The sequence below is a fragment of the Caretta caretta genome, chromosome 10 (assembly GCF_965140235.1).
Source record: "Caretta caretta isolate rCarCar2 chromosome 10, rCarCar1.hap1, whole genome shotgun sequence".
NCBI classification, from domain to species: domain Eukaryota; kingdom Metazoa; phylum Chordata; order Testudines; family Cheloniidae; genus Caretta; species Caretta caretta.
The window spans coordinates 34,896,177-34,914,941 of NC_134215.1; the positions used below are offsets into that span (position 1 = coordinate 34,896,177).

The 18,765-nt window shown below is 46.4% G+C and overlaps 1 protein-coding gene across 11 annotated transcripts in view; it reads left to right on the forward strand.

The window, feature by feature from the left end:
• DNAAF8 (dynein axonemal assembly factor 8) overlaps positions 1 to 18,765 on the forward strand; it is a 150,689-nt gene that overhangs the window by 125,728 nt on the left and 6,196 nt on the right. For 8 of the 11 annotated variants that reach the window (XM_075132866.1, XM_075132867.1, XM_048866109.2 and 5 more), the window contains 4 exons: positions 4,737 to 4,932; positions 8,328 to 8,422; positions 15,520 to 15,640; positions 17,247 to 17,464. In XM_075132866.1, coding sequence (XP_074988967.1) covers positions 4,737 to 4,932; positions 8,328 to 8,422; positions 15,520 to 15,640; positions 17,247 to 17,464 — 630 coding nt within the window. Of the gene's footprint in view, positions 1 to 4,736; positions 4,933 to 8,327; positions 8,423 to 15,519; positions 15,641 to 17,246; positions 17,465 to 18,765 lie in introns of those variants that run through there. The other 3 variants (XM_075132869.1, XM_075132870.1, XM_075132871.1) reach the window with 3 other exon arrangements.

Consider the following 18,765-nt stretch of genomic DNA (forward strand, 5'->3'; position numbering starts at 1 on the left):
AGAACAGCTTCTTTGAGTTACTGCCCCATGGATGCTCCACCAGAGGTGGTGTGCACACCTGTGCACTCTTGATCAGAGAGTTTTGTCAGCAGTGCCTGCAGCTCCGTGCCTGCGTCCCATGCCTCCTTGGGCACTGGTATGAGGGCATATAGGGAGGGGTTGACCCACCACCCCACTACTTCCTTCCAACCACGCTGGCTTGAGATGGAGTTTGCAGTGTCCGCTAGCTAGCTGACACAGCTGGTTTATTTTTTATTTTATTTTGTCTTATCTTGATAGTATTCTTTATTCCTTTTTTTATAGTACAGTCTTGTGCTTTTGGGAGGGGGGAATTGCCCTTTCCCTTTTTTCTTTGCAATCAGGGCCTTTCTGCTCTTGGCTCCTGCCAGTCTGTGGTCTTTTCTGGAGGTTATGCCCAATAACCTGGGATTCCAGTTCTGCCAGACTTGCCACAGGTCTCTTCTCCTCAGTAATGAGCACTCCAGCTGCCTCTGCTATGTTGGAGGGTCTCGCATCCCAGCCAAGTGTAAGATGTGCTCCAGCTTCAAGAGCAGGAACCAGGAGTATCTTGATTCCCCGTCCTCCATACATCAGCCTCAGTCACTCACAGCACTCCAGTGGCTTCCTCAGCTCTGTCAAGCAGATACCATAGGGCAGCTTTGGTCACCCAGAAGTTTTCTAAGTGTAAGAGACCCCACTCCCCTGAAAGAGAGACCAAGAGGAGGGAAAAGTCACCACTAAGACCAGGGAGCAAGGAGACCTCATGTCCCAGTGCAAGTACTGCCAAGGCTGTCATGGTACCAAGATGCTGGCACCACCAAGAAAGTCTTCTACTACTAAGCTGCTTGCCATGAAGCCTTCCAACAAGTAACCCCATGTGGCTGCTTCATCGGATCATACTTCTCCAAATTGAAGGACCCCTGAAAGGGCAAGGACTCTTTACAAAAGTTGTCTTCACCCCACCTGGTACCATTTCCCTCTACCCATAGCTATCAAAAGTATACAGACCAACCATCTGTACCATCTTTGGTACCATCCAGGTTCCTCTCTCATGAGGACCTCTGGGTTATGGAAGAGCCCTAATCCCCTCTGTTGAAGAGTATGCGGGGGATTTCCCACTAGAACCGGCATGCCCTCCAGCACTGTCCCATACTCATACAAAGATTAATCTGTTGGTTACAACATGGCTGCCCATCTCTCCTCAGTCCCCTGTACCCATCCGAGCATGAGTAGTGGCGCCTTTAGCTTCTCCACTGGAGACAGGAGAGGACATTTCCTTGGACTCAGCCTCCATTTAGGATTCCATCCCTTTCGAATTCCAGACTCCTCCTTTGAGACCCCTGTAACCAGTCAGCATATGACCCATCACCTTTGATAGGAGAATCTCTGGGTCCCACTCCTTTCCTTTATGCCCCCCCTCAGTGGGCCTTATTGAACCCTTGGGCCCCTTACGATGACCAGCTCTATAGGGTGCCCTCATGCAAAATGACCTGTGAAGATCAACAGCCATCGGCACTTCAGGACTTTCTTCCTCAAGAAAAGTCTCTGGAGAAACAGGACTTAAGGGTAGAGGAGGAGACACCACAATCCTCCTCCTGTCCAGACAAGGCAGCTCTGCCTCCTCTGCCATCCTACACAGATTATTTCAAGGCTTTTCAAGACCTAAAGAAAGGCTTTAGTGAATCTGTTTTCCAGCCTGTACTGAGTCACCTGCTCAGCACCCTCCTCTGTGCTGAGATACTACTCATAAATTCCCTGACGTGGAGCACCCATAGGGATAGTAACTCAAAGAAGAGAGGTTACTTGCCTTCTGCAGTGACTGGAGTTCTTCGAGATGTTTTGTCCTTGTGGGTACTCCATCAACTGCTCTCCTTTCCCCTCAGCTTCGGAGTCCTGCTGGGCTTCGAGGTTGAGAAGGAACTGGAGCAGTGGCAGGCCTTTATACTGGAGCACAAAGAGTTGTAAGGGTGCAGGCACAGACCCGTGAGCACTGATGACTAAATGGGTATGCACATTGTCTCATGGAGCATCCATCTCGAGGAACTCCAGTTCCTGGACAGGTGAGTAACCTCTCATTCTTAGTAACTGTTGGCCAATGGCACATGATACAAATGTTTGCTGTGGTTTTCTAATCACATTAGTTACAATAATACTTTTTATCTGAAGATTCAGGGTCCATAGTAATGTTAATCTAAAAATGAACATGAAGGCCAAATCAACAGAGCTGAGGTTCTCCTTCAGATCTCAGCCCCAACCCAATGAGAGTGGATCTGCACTCAGATGACTACAGTAGGCACAAATTGTACCTCTTCACTCATTAGATCTATTCCTTGTGTAGATTCAGAATCCTCTATTCAGACTTTGGGGGATGGGAGGAAAGATTTTGCTGCTTTTTAGTCCTGCTAGGCCTGCAGAGCCAACACACAGCTGGATTCTGATCTTTCTTGTGCCTTGAGGAAATTGTTTACTAGATTCCAATCAGCTACACATGTGCTACACAAGGCTGTCACTGAAGACCGTGAGGTTTCATGGGAGTAAATGAGGGCACTGTTTGGCCTATAGAACCTTTACTACCAGTGGCAGTGCACCAGGAGGAAAGAAGCCAGCTTGATTATCTGGTCCCAGCATGAGTTTTCAGTGTCAATAGTTAGAAACATCACCTGAAAATGAAACACATTTGCTAGGGAGCCATTGCAAGACAATAAATCTAGATCCCTGGCATTTGTACTGGGGTTTTTTTCATAATGGGACCGTACTTTAAAATAATAGCACTAACACTGTTAAAAAGTTTTCAAACGGGATGTTTTTTCATTGAGAAATTACCTTTATTATATGAAAAAAAATTGTAAAATTCTGTTATCCTAAAAAAAATTCTTTTGCCAAAAGTCTTTTGTGACATTTTAATTGGAATGTTTATCGACATTTTTATCAAACATGTTTGAAACAGGAATTGAAATGGATATCAGCATTTTTAATTTGCCAGTGACATTTAGGTAATGCGCTGGTTAATATCCTTGATAAACAAATTTCTATCAAACATTTCCAAAAAATGAAAAATGAGTCTGTTTCACTCGATGAAACAGAAACACATTTTTGAAAAAATTGAAATGCAGTCTGAAATTCTTGATTCGAAAAATTGAAATATATTCTGTGTTGTTAAAATTCTTCCACCAGTGCTCGACAGCACTTTTTTATCACAGCACAGCCTTGTGAAATTTTTCTATATATATTTTCAGGTTTCAGAGTAGTAGCCGTGTTAGTCTGTATCCGCAAAAAGAAAAGGAGAACTTGTGGCACCTTAGAGACTAACAAATTTATTTGAGCATAAGCTTTCGTGGGCTACAGGTCTCTTCATCAGATGCATGCAGTGGAAAATACAGTGGGGAGATTTTATATACACAGAGAACATGAAACAATGGGTGTTACCATACACGCTGTAAGGAGAGTGATCAGGTAAGGTGAGCTATTACCAACAGGAGAGAAAAAAAACCTTTTGTAGTGATAATCAAGGTGGGCCATTTCCAGCAGTTAACAAGAACGTCGGAGGAACAGTAGGCTAGGGGGAGGGGGGCGGGAGGAATAAACGTGGCGAAATAGTTTTACTTTGTGTAATGACCCATCCACTCCCAGTCTTTATTCCAGACTCCAAGGAGAGACTGCTGAATTGGAATTCATTTGCAAACTGGATACAATTAATTTAGGCTTGAATAAAGACTGGGAGTGGGTGGGTCATTACACAAAGTAAAACTATTTTGCCATGTTTATTCCCCCCGCCCTACTGTTCCTCTGACGTTCTTGTCAACTGCTGGAAATGGCCCATCTTGATTATCACTACAAAAGGTTCCCCCTCACCCCCCATCCCCCCGCTCTCCTGCTGGTAATAGCTCACCTTACCTGATCACTCTTGTTACAGTAAGAAGAAAAGGAGTACTTGTGGCACCTTAGAGACTAACAAATTTATTTGAGCATAAGCTTTCATGAGCTACAGCTCACTTCATCAGATGCATGCAGTGGAAACTACAGTGGGAAGATTTATATATACAGTGTATTGTCCACTGGGGAATGCTCACTATTAGCTGGAAAAGGAGTTTTCTCCAGATATTTACAAGGGTTGAAAATGATGTCTAAGCTGCATTGTAGCAAATTGTGTTCCTTACCAACCATGAATTAACTCCTTCTCTCCCTATCCATATTCCCTGAACTGAGGATGTGTGCGGCCATGGACCACATATGCCAGAGTGGAATATTATAACATCCTCAGGGAAACCGGGTTTTGTTTTGGTTCTTCCAAAGGATTTATCTTAAAACACCACTAGACCTATGTATGTATGTATGTGTGTGTGTGTGAAAGCTGCCATGTTGGATTGAACCAGGGGCTTCCAGAGCTAAAAGCGAAAGCTGCTACAGCTTGAGCTAAACAGACAAGGGTCCCTAGCTGGTGCTGTAACAGACTCATATTCTCTGAGGATCGGGTGCAGAGTGGGCCCTGTAACATACACTCTCCAGTGGGCTGCATGTGCACATATGCTGGTTTGGTGATCTTGGGGGGATATTGTGGCAGCTCTGTCTAAAGAGATCATGGCCATTTATAGTGTACAGAGGACAGGAAGCAGGGAAGATTGACCAGTGTGTTTGCTTACGGTATGGATGTTGTTAGCCATTGGAAGTTTGCCAGGTGTATCTAATACTCAACAGGAATCAGTGTAATCTCTTTCTCACCCCGCTTTTCTTTTCAGGAGCCTGCAATTTTGGAAGCTCACTGCAGCTACCTCACCTCTGGTTCCTCCCTCGTGTTGTGCCTGCAGAGACAGAATGCTGTAAAGAAGCTGGTAGACTTATTGGGGCCAGAGGACCCTACGCTGGCTCAAACACTAGACCCATGCTTTTGGAGGGCTCAGTACGGTGCCAGCTCAGTCCAAAATGGATTTTACGGTGGGTCTCCAAGTTAAGAAAAATTTATTTGGGGGACTCACATATGCCAAGAGAAACAAACATACACTGTTACTATTTCTTCAAGCATTGTCAGTCTAGAGCAACCCTTGGGAGGCTCCTCCACACTGTACCAAAGCCCAGAAGCCTGTGGAAAGCTTTGGCTGTTGTGTAGTGGCTGTGCAGAATTCTAGGTAGAGATGTATAAACAGGCATAGCCCCATTGCAGCCTCGGTTCTGGCCAAAGCCATCAAAGTGGTAAGTCAGAATTCCCTTTGATCTCTTGACTTTCAACTCTATGGTCTTCTCATCTTTCTCCCTAGTTGGAGTTGGTTGTCAAATAGCTAAATCAGATATTAGACACATGAATAGTTTTTAAAATAAATCAGGTTTCAGAGCAGCAGCCGTGTTAGTCTGTATCCACAAAAAGAAAAGGAGTACTTGTGGCACCTTAGAGACTAACAAATTTATTTAAAGCTTATGCTCAAATAAATTTGTTAAAATAAATCAGTAAGCTTTAGAAGGCACATGGATTTTGGTTCCATAGGTACCATTCTCTAGCCCCATTAGGTTAATTAGGTTTTTCTGTTTAGTTCCACTCCATGTCACCAAATCACCCTCCTTCCCCATCCCTCTCCTTGCTGGACTTGAGGGCACTCAGCAGATTGATCTGCATGTTCAAGGTCAGGATGATGACAGTCTCCTTCAGAGCTTTTCTAAATTCATAAGGGTGGCTTGCCGCTCTCTGCTTCAAAGACTCATACTTCCATCCATCCGGCCAGCTTACAGATGGGAAGTATCTTTTCTGCATCCAACAGGATCTGTGCCAATACAGAGTTCTATTGTTTGGCCTTTCTGTTACATACACAGTATTTACCAACTGCCTCATTCCGACAGCAGCTCCCTTGCAAAGAGAGAGAATCCGCATCTTCCCCTATACGGATGCCTCAAGGAATGCAGTTCATCCTTCAAGAGTTGTTCGCTATTCCAGTCCTTGGGTTTATGGATAAACCAAGAGAAATCCGTCTCCACTTCCACTCAGACCATCCCATCCATGGGAGTAACTGAAGATTAGGATTTACCTGCCTGAAAGATTTGAAGAAATACTCAGAACTGTTTAATTAGCGCAAACCCATCCTGAAAACCCCACTTCTCAAGTTCCTAACAGGTTGATAGATTTACATATCCTGAAAACTCTGTGAATGAGACCTCGCCAGGCATGGTTCAAAAAGGTCAAAGTATTTCAGAAAATCAGAGTATCTCCTATGAAGTCTGGAGTTCATGCTGACTTACATCAGCTGGTGGTTTGGCCCCAGAGTGCCTATTCCTCAAGAGATCACACAGCCCACACAATGTTTGCAGAAGGGTCCCTTAGAATCACTAGTCCCATCCATTTCCTCAGTCACATAGCTGGGCTAGTTGACACCCAGAATTGGTGTACACCTGTATGCAGACACCAGATTACACACCAGTGTACTGGAGCTGAGTCTAATTTGGCTGGCACACAACAGCTTCCTTCCACACATTCCAGGGAAGGCAATACAGTTGACAGTGTACTCTGTAATTTGTCAAGGCAGGGCAGGATCCACCCTGCTGTGCCAAGAAGCAGTCCATCTTTGGAAGCAGGGCATTCATCAGTTCATCATACCCCTCCTCCAAGCAAGGAAAAAGCGCTTGACACACTGAGGAGGAAAAGCAGCATTCAGCTTGGACCGATCAGCGATCAAGAGGGGATTACCCAAGAAGATTTCTTTGCCATATGAAAAAACACCAAGTGCCCTTATGTTTGCTCCAGACAAAGGCAAATTTCTGGCTCCCTGCCAGATGTCTTCTTAACAAACTGGAGCAGACACTAATTGTGTGGGTTTTCTCCCATAGCAGCAGTCCCTAGAGTAGTCAAGAAAAATCAAGCAAAACACACAGGTAGAATTCTGCTGATGGCACCAAACTGAGCCATGCAGTTTTAATACTAGCAGTTGACCAGCCTGTACCACTTCCTTCTTTTCTGGACTTTCTTTTTCCACACCAAGGTCCAAGGGTGTCTGATGCCCTGTGGCCCTGCATCTTGTGTGATCATTTACACTTGTGCAAAGGGGCTGGAAAAGTCTCCTGTTCTGATTTGGGAGCATTTTACACCCACTCTGCAGAGGTTTAAATGACTTTCACAAGGTGTAGGGCAATGGCGAATCAGGCTTAAGGGCTCTGCAGCTGGCAGCATGACTTACGCACCAGTGATCATTATATTATAAACTGCTGGGGCCAGTGCTGTCTCTCACGTTATGTCTGTACTGACTGAAGACTCCGGGAGCTATTGTACCACAAATAAATATTCATATTTTGAGACTGTGCAGCCTGCAATGGTGACCATTCTCCAGAGGGTAGCAGGCTTTGGTACAGAGAACTGTTGCATCCCAGAATCATGGGTCTGCCCCGACATATCGACAATCTGCTTGAATTCCAGTCCAGGGGAATAATGTTTCTTTCTCCAGTGTCTTCCAAGCAATGTAAATACAGCCTCACAGCACTCCTGTGCTGTACGAAAATCTCATTATTCCTATTTTGCAGAAGGGGAAACTGAGGCATGTGGTGGTTAAATGACTTTCCCAGCACCTCACAAGTCTGTTAGTGTCACATCCAGGATTGGGACCCAGACCTCCTGCCTCCCAGTACTGTGCTTTAACCACAAGTCCATCCTCCTCCTCTTGTGTCCCCCCCACCCATATTGTCCCCCTCTCCAAAATCCTGACATCATCAGAGGTGCAGAGTGGGGCATGATTAAATAACACATTATGCCTCGTGTCTGAGCTGTGCCTGTTGATGAAAATACTGAGCCACTAAAGTAATAACAGAGTGACTATCTCAGCTGTGTTCCCAGTATAACTACCTGTTGTAGTGGTGCTTGTGATGACGACAGCTATGACACTCATTCCCTCTGGGAGTGGCTGATATTTAAAGGGAAAGAATTTACGCTACTGTAAGTTATCACCACCAGTGTTACTGAGATCATTAGTAGCTCCCTCCCATCCAATAACACCTGACTGATGTGATCTAGACAGCATGGGAGCCATGGTAGTGGATTATCACCGCAGTGTGAACTGTTTCACTGATTACCTCCAATGAGTCCCATTATTACCCTGCTAGGAAATGAAAGGAGTCTTGTTTTGTATGAAGAACAAAGCTGAGAAATAATAGAGCAAAATCAAAATACCAAGAAGACAATGAAGCAAATGTAAATATCATGCTTTTAAATGTTTGCGGTGACTGTATATAACAGCTGCCCTTTAAAGCAATTACTTCAGTGAGTTGCACGCCATCAGTCTTGCAGGTAGATGAGTGTGAGCCTAAAGAATGTTTAATTCCTGGCCTGATAGAATCCTCTCCTTGTGTCTGTCTGTCAGGCTCCAGATCCTATCACGCTGCTGTCCGAGATATGAAGTTGTTTTTTCCAGAAGGGCTGTGCTGTGCCGATTCCTGGGTGCTAAAGGAAGAAGAGGTAGGATTCTGCCCTGTCCTGAAGAATGTCCTGCTCTATCAGAGCAATAATTGTGGCCCTAGTACCCCAGGACTCTGATCCTCTTCCTCTTTATATTCCCTATGGGAAGGAGCGGTGGAAGTACACTAAAAGTGGGGTGGCCAAAGGCACCTGAACTGTGTCCCTGCCCCCCTGCACTGCCCCTTTCCCCTGAGCCCCTGCCCTCGCCCTTGCACCGCCCCTTACCCCCTAAGCTCCCACCCTTGCACTGCCCTTTCCCCCGAGGCCACCCCCACTGCCCCTGCGCCCTTGCTTCTACTCCCACACCACCCATTCCCCTAGAGCTCCCGCCCTCGCACCTCCCCTTCCCCCCATGCCCTCGCTCCCGACCTCGCACTGCCCCTTCCCCTGTGCCCTCGTTCCCACCCTTGCACCGCCTATTCCTCTTGAGCTCCCACCCTTGCACTGCCCCTTCCCCCCGCACCCTCGCTCCCACCCTCGCACCACCCGTTCCCCTAGAGTTCCCGCCCTCACACCGGCCCTTCCCCCCATGCCCTCACTCCCAACCTTGCAACGCCCCTTCCCCCCGCACCCTAGCTCCCACCCTCACAACGCCCACTCCCCTAGAGCTCCCGCCCTCACACCGCCCCTTCCCCCTGTGCCCTTGCTCCCGCCCTCGCACCACTCCTTCTCCCGTGCCCTCATTCCCACCCTCGCACCGCCTATTCCTCTTGAGCTCCCACCCTTGCACTGCCCCTTCCCCCCGCGCCCTCGCTCCCACCCTCGCACCGACCGTTCTCCTTGAGCTCCCGCCCTCGTGCCACCCATTCTCCCTGAGGCCCCACCCTCAGACCGCCCATTCCCCCCAAGACCCCACCCCCCACTTGCTCCTCTCCACCCCTTCCCCCATTGCTCACCCTTATGGCCAGTAAAAAGTAGAGGGGGGGCATGGTCCCCTGGCTCTCCCTGTTCTGGTACCCCGCCTATGGGTGCCTTTTCCGTCTACCTAAGCATTGACTGTGGTAAAGCTTTTGATACTGTCTCGCATTACCTTCTCATAAACAAACTAGGGAAATACAACCTAGATGGAGTTGCTATAAGGTGAGTGCATAACTGGTTGGAAAACTGTTCCAAGAGAGGCATTATCAGTGGTTCACAGTCAAGCTGGAAGGGCATATCGAGTGGGGTCCTGCAGGGTTCGGGCCTGGGTCTGGTTCAGTTCAATATCTTCATCTGTGATTTAGATAATGGCATACAGATCACACTTATAAAGTACGTGGACTATACCAAACTGGGAGGGGTTGAAAGTACTTTGGAAGATAGGATTATAATTAAAAATGATCTGGACAAACTGGAGAACTGGTCTGAAGTAAATAGGATGAAATTCAATAAGGACAAATGCAAAGTACTCCACTTAGGAAGGAACAATCAGTTGCACACATACAAAATGGGGAAATGACTGCCTGGGAATGAATACTACAGAAAGGGTTCTGGGGTTCATACTGGATCACAAGCTAAATATGAGTCAATAATGTAACACTGTTGCAAAAAAAGCAAACATCATTCTGGGATGTGTTAACAGTAAGCAAAACACAAGAAGTAATTCTTCTGCTCTACTCTGCACTGATTAGACCTCAATGAGTATTTTGTCCAGTTCTGGGTGCCACATTTCAGAAAAGATATGGACAAATTGGAGAAAGCCCAGAAGAGAGCAACAAAAATGATGAAAGGTCTGGAAAACATGACTTATGAGGAAACATTTAAAGAATTGGGTTTGTTTAGTCTGGAGAAGAGAAGACTGAGGGGGGACATGATACCACTTTTCCAGTACATAAAAGGTCACAAGGATGAGGGAGAAAAACTGTTCTCCTTAATCTCTGAGGATAGGACAAGAAGCAATGGGCTTAAATTGCAGCAAGGGAGGTTTTGGTTGGACATTAGGAAAAACTCCTAACTGTCAGGGTGGTTAAGTACTGGAATAAATTGCCCAGGGAGGTTGTGGAATCTCCATCATTGGAGATTTTTAAGAGCAGGTTAGACTAACACTTGTCAGGGATGGTCTAGATCAGGGATCTCAAACTCAAATCACCATGAGGGCCACATGAGGACTAGTACATTGGCCCGAGGACTGCATCACTGAAACCTTTTCATACAACAATACAAAAGTATAGTCAAAAATGAAAAAAATGAAGAGTAATATAGTATGCTATTAAAAGTCAATGTATTAACTTTTTTAAAACTGTAAACACTTGTAACTATTCCTTATGTGGTCAGTAACACTGATGATGATCTACACTAACAGTCTATCAACATAGCTGTAATGGCAGGAACTTTTTAAAGTAACTATTCATACAAAATACAGTGCCCCTTTTAACAAACATTCTTCCCAACTACTCACAGCAAAGAATCATACATGCTGAACTTCATACCTCAGACTGCTCATCTAGTCCATGAGGCCCCACCCCTGCCCCACCTCTTCCCACCCCTTCCCCAAAGTCCCCGCCCCAGCTCTTCCCACTCCCTGCCCCTTTTCCAACCCCTTTCCCAAATCCCCGCCCCGGCCCCGTCTCTTCTCCACCTCCCCCCCTGAGCGCACCGCATCCCTGCTCCTCCCGCTTCACTCTGTTTGGCGGCGGGAAGTGCTGGGAGGTATGTGGAGGAGCGGGGGACATGGCGCGCATGGTGGGGAGGGGAACTTGGCTGCCGGTAGAGTCGGTGCCTATGAGGGCCACAGGATATAACTCTGTGGGCCGTGTGTTTGAGACCCCTGGTCTAGATAATACTTAGTCCTGCCATGAGTGCAGGGGACTGGACTAGATGACCTCTTGAGGTCCCTTCCAGTCCTCCAATTCCATGATTCTTGCCATAGAGCACTAACATAAGCTGACCCAGAGTATCTGACTGGTTTTTCTAAACTGGATTTGAGGCCAATTACACTGAGCAAACATGAGTGCTCTGGTCTGAAGATTTAGAACCAGGATTCCACAACTGAGTCAACAGGGGTGTTTCTTGAAGTGGCTTACTGGCAACGAGAGTCACAGACAGCAGCAATCCAGCCTCTCCGACATTCAATGGGTAGAAAACAAGAGTCTGATTTGCCAAGCCACTGTGCATCTGCAACTCCCATCAACATGAGTTAGACATGGAGGTATGCAGCATTCTGAAAATCATGCTCCAGGGCTTTTCTTGAGGCACAATACTGAGGAAGCTAATTAAAGTGTTATGGCATTCTCCCAGTCCTTCTGCCCCATCACCATACAATTGCACAGAGCCACAGAAAGCTGCAGGGAATGACGTGGAAGAAGGATTTTTTCTCAGGGCTTTCCCTGAGCCACATGAATTTCAAGAGAATCCCATTTGCAAAACAGATGGGAAGAAAAATACTTGGTAAACATTTACTTGGTAAGAAATACTTCTCTGGGTGGTTGTCTTGCAAGAAATACTGCGCTGGAGGACCCCTGTTAGAATATATAACACCTGGGGGATAAGGAGCCTCATCCTAGAACAAAAACCCAGTCATCCCCATCCCATTCCATTTCATAGTAGATTCAATGTTGAATGCATGGGTGGAGAACCAGGCTTGCATTGGGGAAGGAGCAACTGAAAGCCAGGTGAAACCCTGCTTCTTCAAATTGCATGCAGTACATGGCATGGGAGATTCTTCTTCTCTTTCCATATATGGAGTATTTAGAATAAAACACCTGTATGAACTATCTTTCTGCTCCCAGCCTCTTGCTGGTGAGATTGGGATGAGCTGGGAGTGTTGCAGAGGCAATGCACTTAGTTTGCTCTTATATACAAAGGTTGTATGTGCCTCAGAAATCCTTGCCAGCTCCTGTCCAGAGGATATATTCAGGCCCACTCCAGCAACCTTTCCTACCAACTAAGGAGTGTAACTGATGGGCTGTAAAAGAAGTCCTGTCCAGTCCTCCCTGGCTGGGAAGATGTTAGCTGTGATGTAAGGCCTCAAGAGTAAAGGACATAAAGCAGTGGGAAACGAGAGACACTAAACCTTCAAGAAAGACACAGAAGTACCTTGGGGAATATAGAAGAGCAAGAGCTCCATGCACAGACGGAGAGACTCCCCTAGCCTGAAATTAGCCTGAACACTTCCTATTCAGGGAGTGCTTGGAGATGGGAAAACAAGGCAGCAAAGGGCTAGGTTTTACAATGACAGGTTTCAGAGTAACAGCCGTGTTAGTCTGTATTCGCAAAAAGAAAAGGAGTACTTGTGGCACCTTAGAGACTAACCAATTTATTTGAGCATGAGCTTTCGTGAGCTACAGCTCACTTCATCGGATGCATACCGTGGAAACTGCAGCAGACTTTATATACACACAGAGAATATGAAACAATACCTCCTCCCACCCCACTGTCCTGCTGGTAATAGCTTATCAATGCTCTTACAATGAATTGTTGCACTAACCATCCACCTCAAAAGCAAAGGGTTCACATGGGAGTTAGGAAATAAATTAAAATGCGATGGTTCTGTCCGGCATGGGCATTTATCCAGATCCACCATGTGGTCTGCAATCATCTGCAGTCTCTGTTCAGAAGAGTTCCAGCCTCTGAAATAGCTCTGTGGGGTCCCAAACTGAGGTGCACAGGCACAGCTGTGTGAGATCTTAGGGCTGCAATAGCCAGGGGCTGCAGGTCAGGGGTGATGTGTGCTGGCAGAGCTGTGAGGGGGCTCAGGGGCTGAGAAGTAGAGGATCACAAAGGGCTGCTGGCCAGGAGGACATGTAATGGTAGACTTGTGCAGCCTGTACAGCGATTGGCTAGGTTATGTTGGGACTAGCTGCTAGGCCTGCACTTTCATAAACAACACTTTCTCCCAAATGCATCTGTCCTGAAAACATTACAGACAACACATTGTTAGTGCCTGCCACAGAGGGATAGGCTAGACAAGGAGGCCAGACTGGATGATCACAGTGGTTCCTTCTGGCCTTGGAATCTATGAATCTGTGACTGGGAACAAAGACACTTATCAGCAACCTCTCCCCTCTTCTAGCAGGAGCTCCTGTTGTTTCCCCATTGTCCCCAACTCCCCATTATGCCTTCATGCTGGCTCTTCCCATCTCCTGCCTGTGCCCTGCCCTTTCCCAGCCTAAAGGAGAGAGCCACACAGACACAGCCTCGGGGAGAGGCAGGTCACATCAAGAGAGTGGGTTGGTTAGGAAAGTCCAAACTAGCTCCTCATGAAAGTCCCAACATGACCTGCCTCTCAGTGACCACAAACCCTCCCTTTTCCCCATCCTGGGGGCCCCACATAAACCCCAGATCAGTCCTGTAGGTGGTGCACACCTGGGAATTAGCCAGTGTCATAAAGGTTGAGAGGCAGGAAAAGGCAAGTGGGAGGAGGGGAGAACCCAGTGCTTAAAGACTGTGTTAGATGGACCCTTTCTTTGCTTCTAGCTGCAAAAGGATGGCACCAATCCCTAGGACATACAACATATCTCCACACAAGCTATTCCTATAATGGCACCATCTTAAACAGTGGGGCCCTTTACCTGTCATATGTACCAGCACTGCAAGGGTTAAATGGTTTGGGCTGTCAGGAACTTAATCCACCAGTGAAAAACAATTTAGGCTGCCTGTAGCTAAAATGAAATGAGAAACCTTTACTTTCTTGGTAGCTATTCTGATTTTATTTTCCAGTATGATCCTCGCATCCAAAGAGTTAGGGAGCTAGAAATGCTACCATTATGCCAGTGGGTTGATTCTTGGAGACTAGAGAGTCTGGCCTGGGCAAGGATTTTGGATGCAGGATCTTTAAAAGGATAACAGGGCGCCGTCCTGAATTAACCACAAAGAAGGGGTAATGCATGCAGAGCGTTCCTTCAGCTCCCAACTATATGACTGGGCCTTTCCTAGGCTGGCAATTACAGGTGTATGCAACATCCTGACAAAACACTTCTCAGCTTTCCTGAATAGCTGTTTACTAAGCTTCACCCATCCTGATTACAGAATCACGGAAGATTGGGATTGGAAGAGACCTCAGGAGGTCATCTAGTCCAACCCCCTGCTCAAAGCAGGACCAACACCAACTAAATCATCCCAGGCCTTTGTCAAGCCAGGCCTTAAAAACCTCTAAGGATGGAGATTCCACCATCTCCCTAGGTAACGCATTCCAGTGCTTCACCACCCTCCTAGTGAAATAGTGTTTCCTAATATCCAACCTAAACCTCCTCCACTGCAACTTGAGACCATTGCTCCTTGTTCTGTCATCTGCCACCACTGAGAACAGCCTAGCTCCATCCTCTTTGGAACCCCCCTTCAGGTAGTTGAAGGCTGCTATCAAATCCCCCCTCACTCTTCTCTTCTGCAGACTAAATAATCCCAGTTCCCTCAGCCTCTCCTCATAAATCAAGTGCCCCAGCCCCCAGATCATTTTCATTGCTCTCCACTGGACTCTCTCCAATTTGTCCACATCCTTTCTGTAGTGGGGAGCCCAAAACTGGATATAATACTCCAGATGTGGCCTCCCCAGTGCCGAATAGAGGGGAATAATCACTTCCCTTGATCTGCTGGCACTGCTCCTACTAATGCAGCCCAATATGACGTTAACCTTCTTGACAACAAGGACACACTGTTGACTCATATCTAGCTTCTCATCCACTGTAATCCCCCGGTCCTTTTCTGCAGAACTGCCGCTTAGCCAGTCGGTCCCCAGCCTGTAGCAGTACACGGGATTCTTCCATCCTAAGTGCAGGACTTTGCACTTGTCCGGTTTGAAACTCATCAGATTTCTTTTGGCCCAGCCCTCCAATTTGTTTAGGTCATTCTGGACCCTATCACTACCCTCCAGTGTATCTACCTCTCCCCCCAGCTTAGTGTCATCTGCGAACTTGCTGAAGGTGCAATTCATCCCATCATCCAAATCATTAATGAAGATGTTGAACAAAACTGGCCCCAGGACAGACCCCTGGGGCACTCCGCTTGATACCGGCTGCCAACTATACATCAAGCTGTTGATCACTACCCATTAAGCCCGACAATCTAGCCACCTTTCTATCCACTTTATAGTCCATTCATCCAATCCATACTTTTTTAACTTGCTGGCAAGAATACTGTGGGAGACCAATCACATGATGTGCCTTTCCCCTTCCCTCCTGCAGATTTGTAACATGAAATGTGACCCGATAGTCAGACCGGAAATCAGCAAGCGGCACAGGATTGTAAAACATGAAACAAGAAGGCAACTCAATTTCCTGGGCTCCAAGCAGCAGCATAGTCTAGGTAAGGATATGTAGAGCTTGCTCATTATAGGCCTCAAACTGCTATTGATTAGTTGGCCAGCAAGACAAACCATCTGGTGTCAGCCAAAGTCGCTCTTGATGTCCTTTCAGAAAGCAGAGACAGTTCGGAGCTGGAAAGAACTACTCAAAAGTAGTTCAGGCCTGTTAACCCTTTGAATGCCAGGCCTTTTCCATGGACTTCGGATCAGGGCCCATGTGCCTCATTAGCATGATGAGCACACTTAAGGCCACATCTTCTCAGCTGTGCCCATTTTCCTGCCTTGCACATTAATAAGTAAGGGACAGGCTGCACAGAGGCATGGGTCTTAACTATCCCTCAGCGTGGAGGACTAGACCTAGCCCTTAACTTTACTCACTCCCACAGGTCACTTCTGCTTGTGCCAGATTGTTCTCAAGGAGCTGCAGGAATAAGGTATTGGTAATTCTGTGCATAAGGGGGAGCATGCTTGGTGAATTGATGGCTCCATGCACCGCTATCTGCTGGCTGTTTGCTGACCTTCCCACCTGGGGATAGTTCAATCAGTGACTATTTTCCATCTAACATTTCAGCTTGGGCAGATGGGAAATGCAAAGGCATATCAGACAAGGCTGCTTGAGAGGACACCATCAGGATCTCTCCAGTTCAGGCCTTTCCTGGCAGTAGTTCCCAGCCCTTTCTCATAATGCAGAACCTTTTTCTGAGTAGTTGCACAGTCAGAAAGGGCCAGGTTTATAGCATAGGTCCCAAACTGTTGATCTGTTTCCTGATTTAAAAGAGTTATTGCAAGTAAAACACCTCCCTGAGGAGCCGGGGGAATGCTTTGCAAGCTGCATGCAGCACTTTGTTTCCTAGTCTTGGCAGCGAATCCTGGAATCTATCCTGCTAGCTCCCGGGTGCTGTTTCGTAAATGTCACACCTTTACTTTGAGGTTGTCTAAGTAGAGTGAAGAGTAATGAAATATATTGGATTGACACAATACACCCATACGTCAGTTTCTGAGACAGTCTCCAGAGTGGGACTGTCCTGAGAAGGCAAGGACATGTGGCCACTAAACCATCAGGCACTACAGTAAGTGCTTCTAGTAAGTCAGATGCTGCATCCACGTCTTGGACACTAGAGGGCTCTATTGCACACACAGAAACCTGTCCCTTTGGCTCCTGTTCATCAAATCCACAAAGCTTTTGCCTATACAAACAAACAGATTTATCATAGGGAAATATGAAACACACCAAACTTTTCGGCTTCTGATCAGAATGACATGTTTGGATTATAAAACCAGATGGATTAACAGATTTGTTTGCCTGGAAGAAATTAAATGGAATAGTAGCTCATGTAATAAATCAGGCGCTCTCCTGGTCTGATGTCTCTGAAAATGGGGTCATTACTACTGTCTAACTATCTACACACCACATACACGCACGCACACACCAGTTCAGCATCTTGGGATGAGCAATCACATCTGCAAGCAACTACACAACATAACATTGCATGAACCTCTGATCCTTGTGTTATTTAGTTTGTTTGGGGGAGGAGAGGGTGTTTAGAAGGTTTTTTTTAAAAAAAATGTTAAACAACAATCTGTTGTGTTTTGATCTTTTCTCATCAGACCTGCCATTGCTTGATACACTCTGCCAAACCACTTGCCTGATACTTCCCGGGATAATCCTTCGGGGTTCAGAGCGCCCGCCTTACCTTGGACTGCTAGACCAGTTGATTGGCAGAGATTTCACAGTGACAGGAATACGGCTCACCGTGCTGGACAAATCACAGGCTCACCTCATCTCTGAGACACTGAGCACTGAGGGGTGCGATGTTTCGACAATGGTATGGAACAATGGAGCTACTCCTCCCTCTGCCCCCCAAACAAGAAGAGCCATTTGCTAGTCTATACAGTTTTTAGTTTCACTTAATTGTGACTCCTGAGATGGCAAATCCCTGTTAGGCCTTCGAGTACATCCCCCTATCAATGCATGATTGTGCCTTATTACACTTGCTTGTCTTGACTCCAGGCTAGTTATAATTACAGGGGCATCCCCAATTTCTCTTGGGAGTCTAGGCCGCAGGTTCAGGGAGGACGTTTGCCCTGATATATACAGCCTCTATTTCCCTGTTGTTAATTTCACTCCATTAATCCCTATCTCCCTTTTGCTATGCTAACTAATCCCTCTCTCTTCTTGGTGATTATACTCTTGATTTACTGGGAGGAGATTTTGTCCCCAGCCGCCTAGTTTTCGCTTAGCCAATCTAAGCATATTTAACTCTTTCATAGGTTTTACTCAGAAACCAGACCCCCAAGTCATTTTAGTTGCTTATCTCTGAACTCCCTCCAGATTGTCACTAGCTTTCTGGTGCTGAGGTACCCAATAGTAATCTTCAGGATAGTCCAGTGTGTTCACACATAGCTATTCAGAGCTCGATCCTGCAAAGGACTGAGAACTCGAGCCCTCCTCTAACAAAGCACTTAAGCACATGCTTAACTTAAGCATGTGAGGACTGCTGTTGAAGTCCATGGAGCTATGCCTACTTATGCCATCTGAGGATTTGACCCCCTCCCTGGCTGCTGTATGATAGACACACCCATAGAGGGAGCTGACTAGAATGAAGCAGGGAAGTGGACTATACAAGAAAGTGCTGTCAGATGCACAAAGCAAACAGTGGAGCGAAATGAGTTCCCTGGAAGTGGCTATAAACAAAGGACTGTCAAATGCACACAGTCACCCAACTGAGAAAATACAGACAAATATTTTTGCCTCTGACCTTTTAGCTTGAGGGGTCTTAGCTATTACTGTAGCAAGAGCAGGTAAGATATTTTCTAAGCGTGATTTTTAAACTGACACTATCCCTTTAAAGACAGGTTTCAGAGTAGCAGCCGTGTTAGTCTGTATTCGCAAAAAGAAAAGGAGGACTTGTGGCACCTTAGAGACTAACAAATTTATTTGAGCATAATTTATTTGTTAGTCTCTAAGGTGCCACAAGTCCTCCTTTTCTTTTTATCCCTTTAAAGTACGTGTATATAGAAGAGCAATTACATCTAGCAACCAATTAGACTAAGCACCATCCTGTTTCCCTTTGGTTATCCCAAGAATACAAGTCCCTCATGCACCAGGGAAGATCCCCAGCTATTA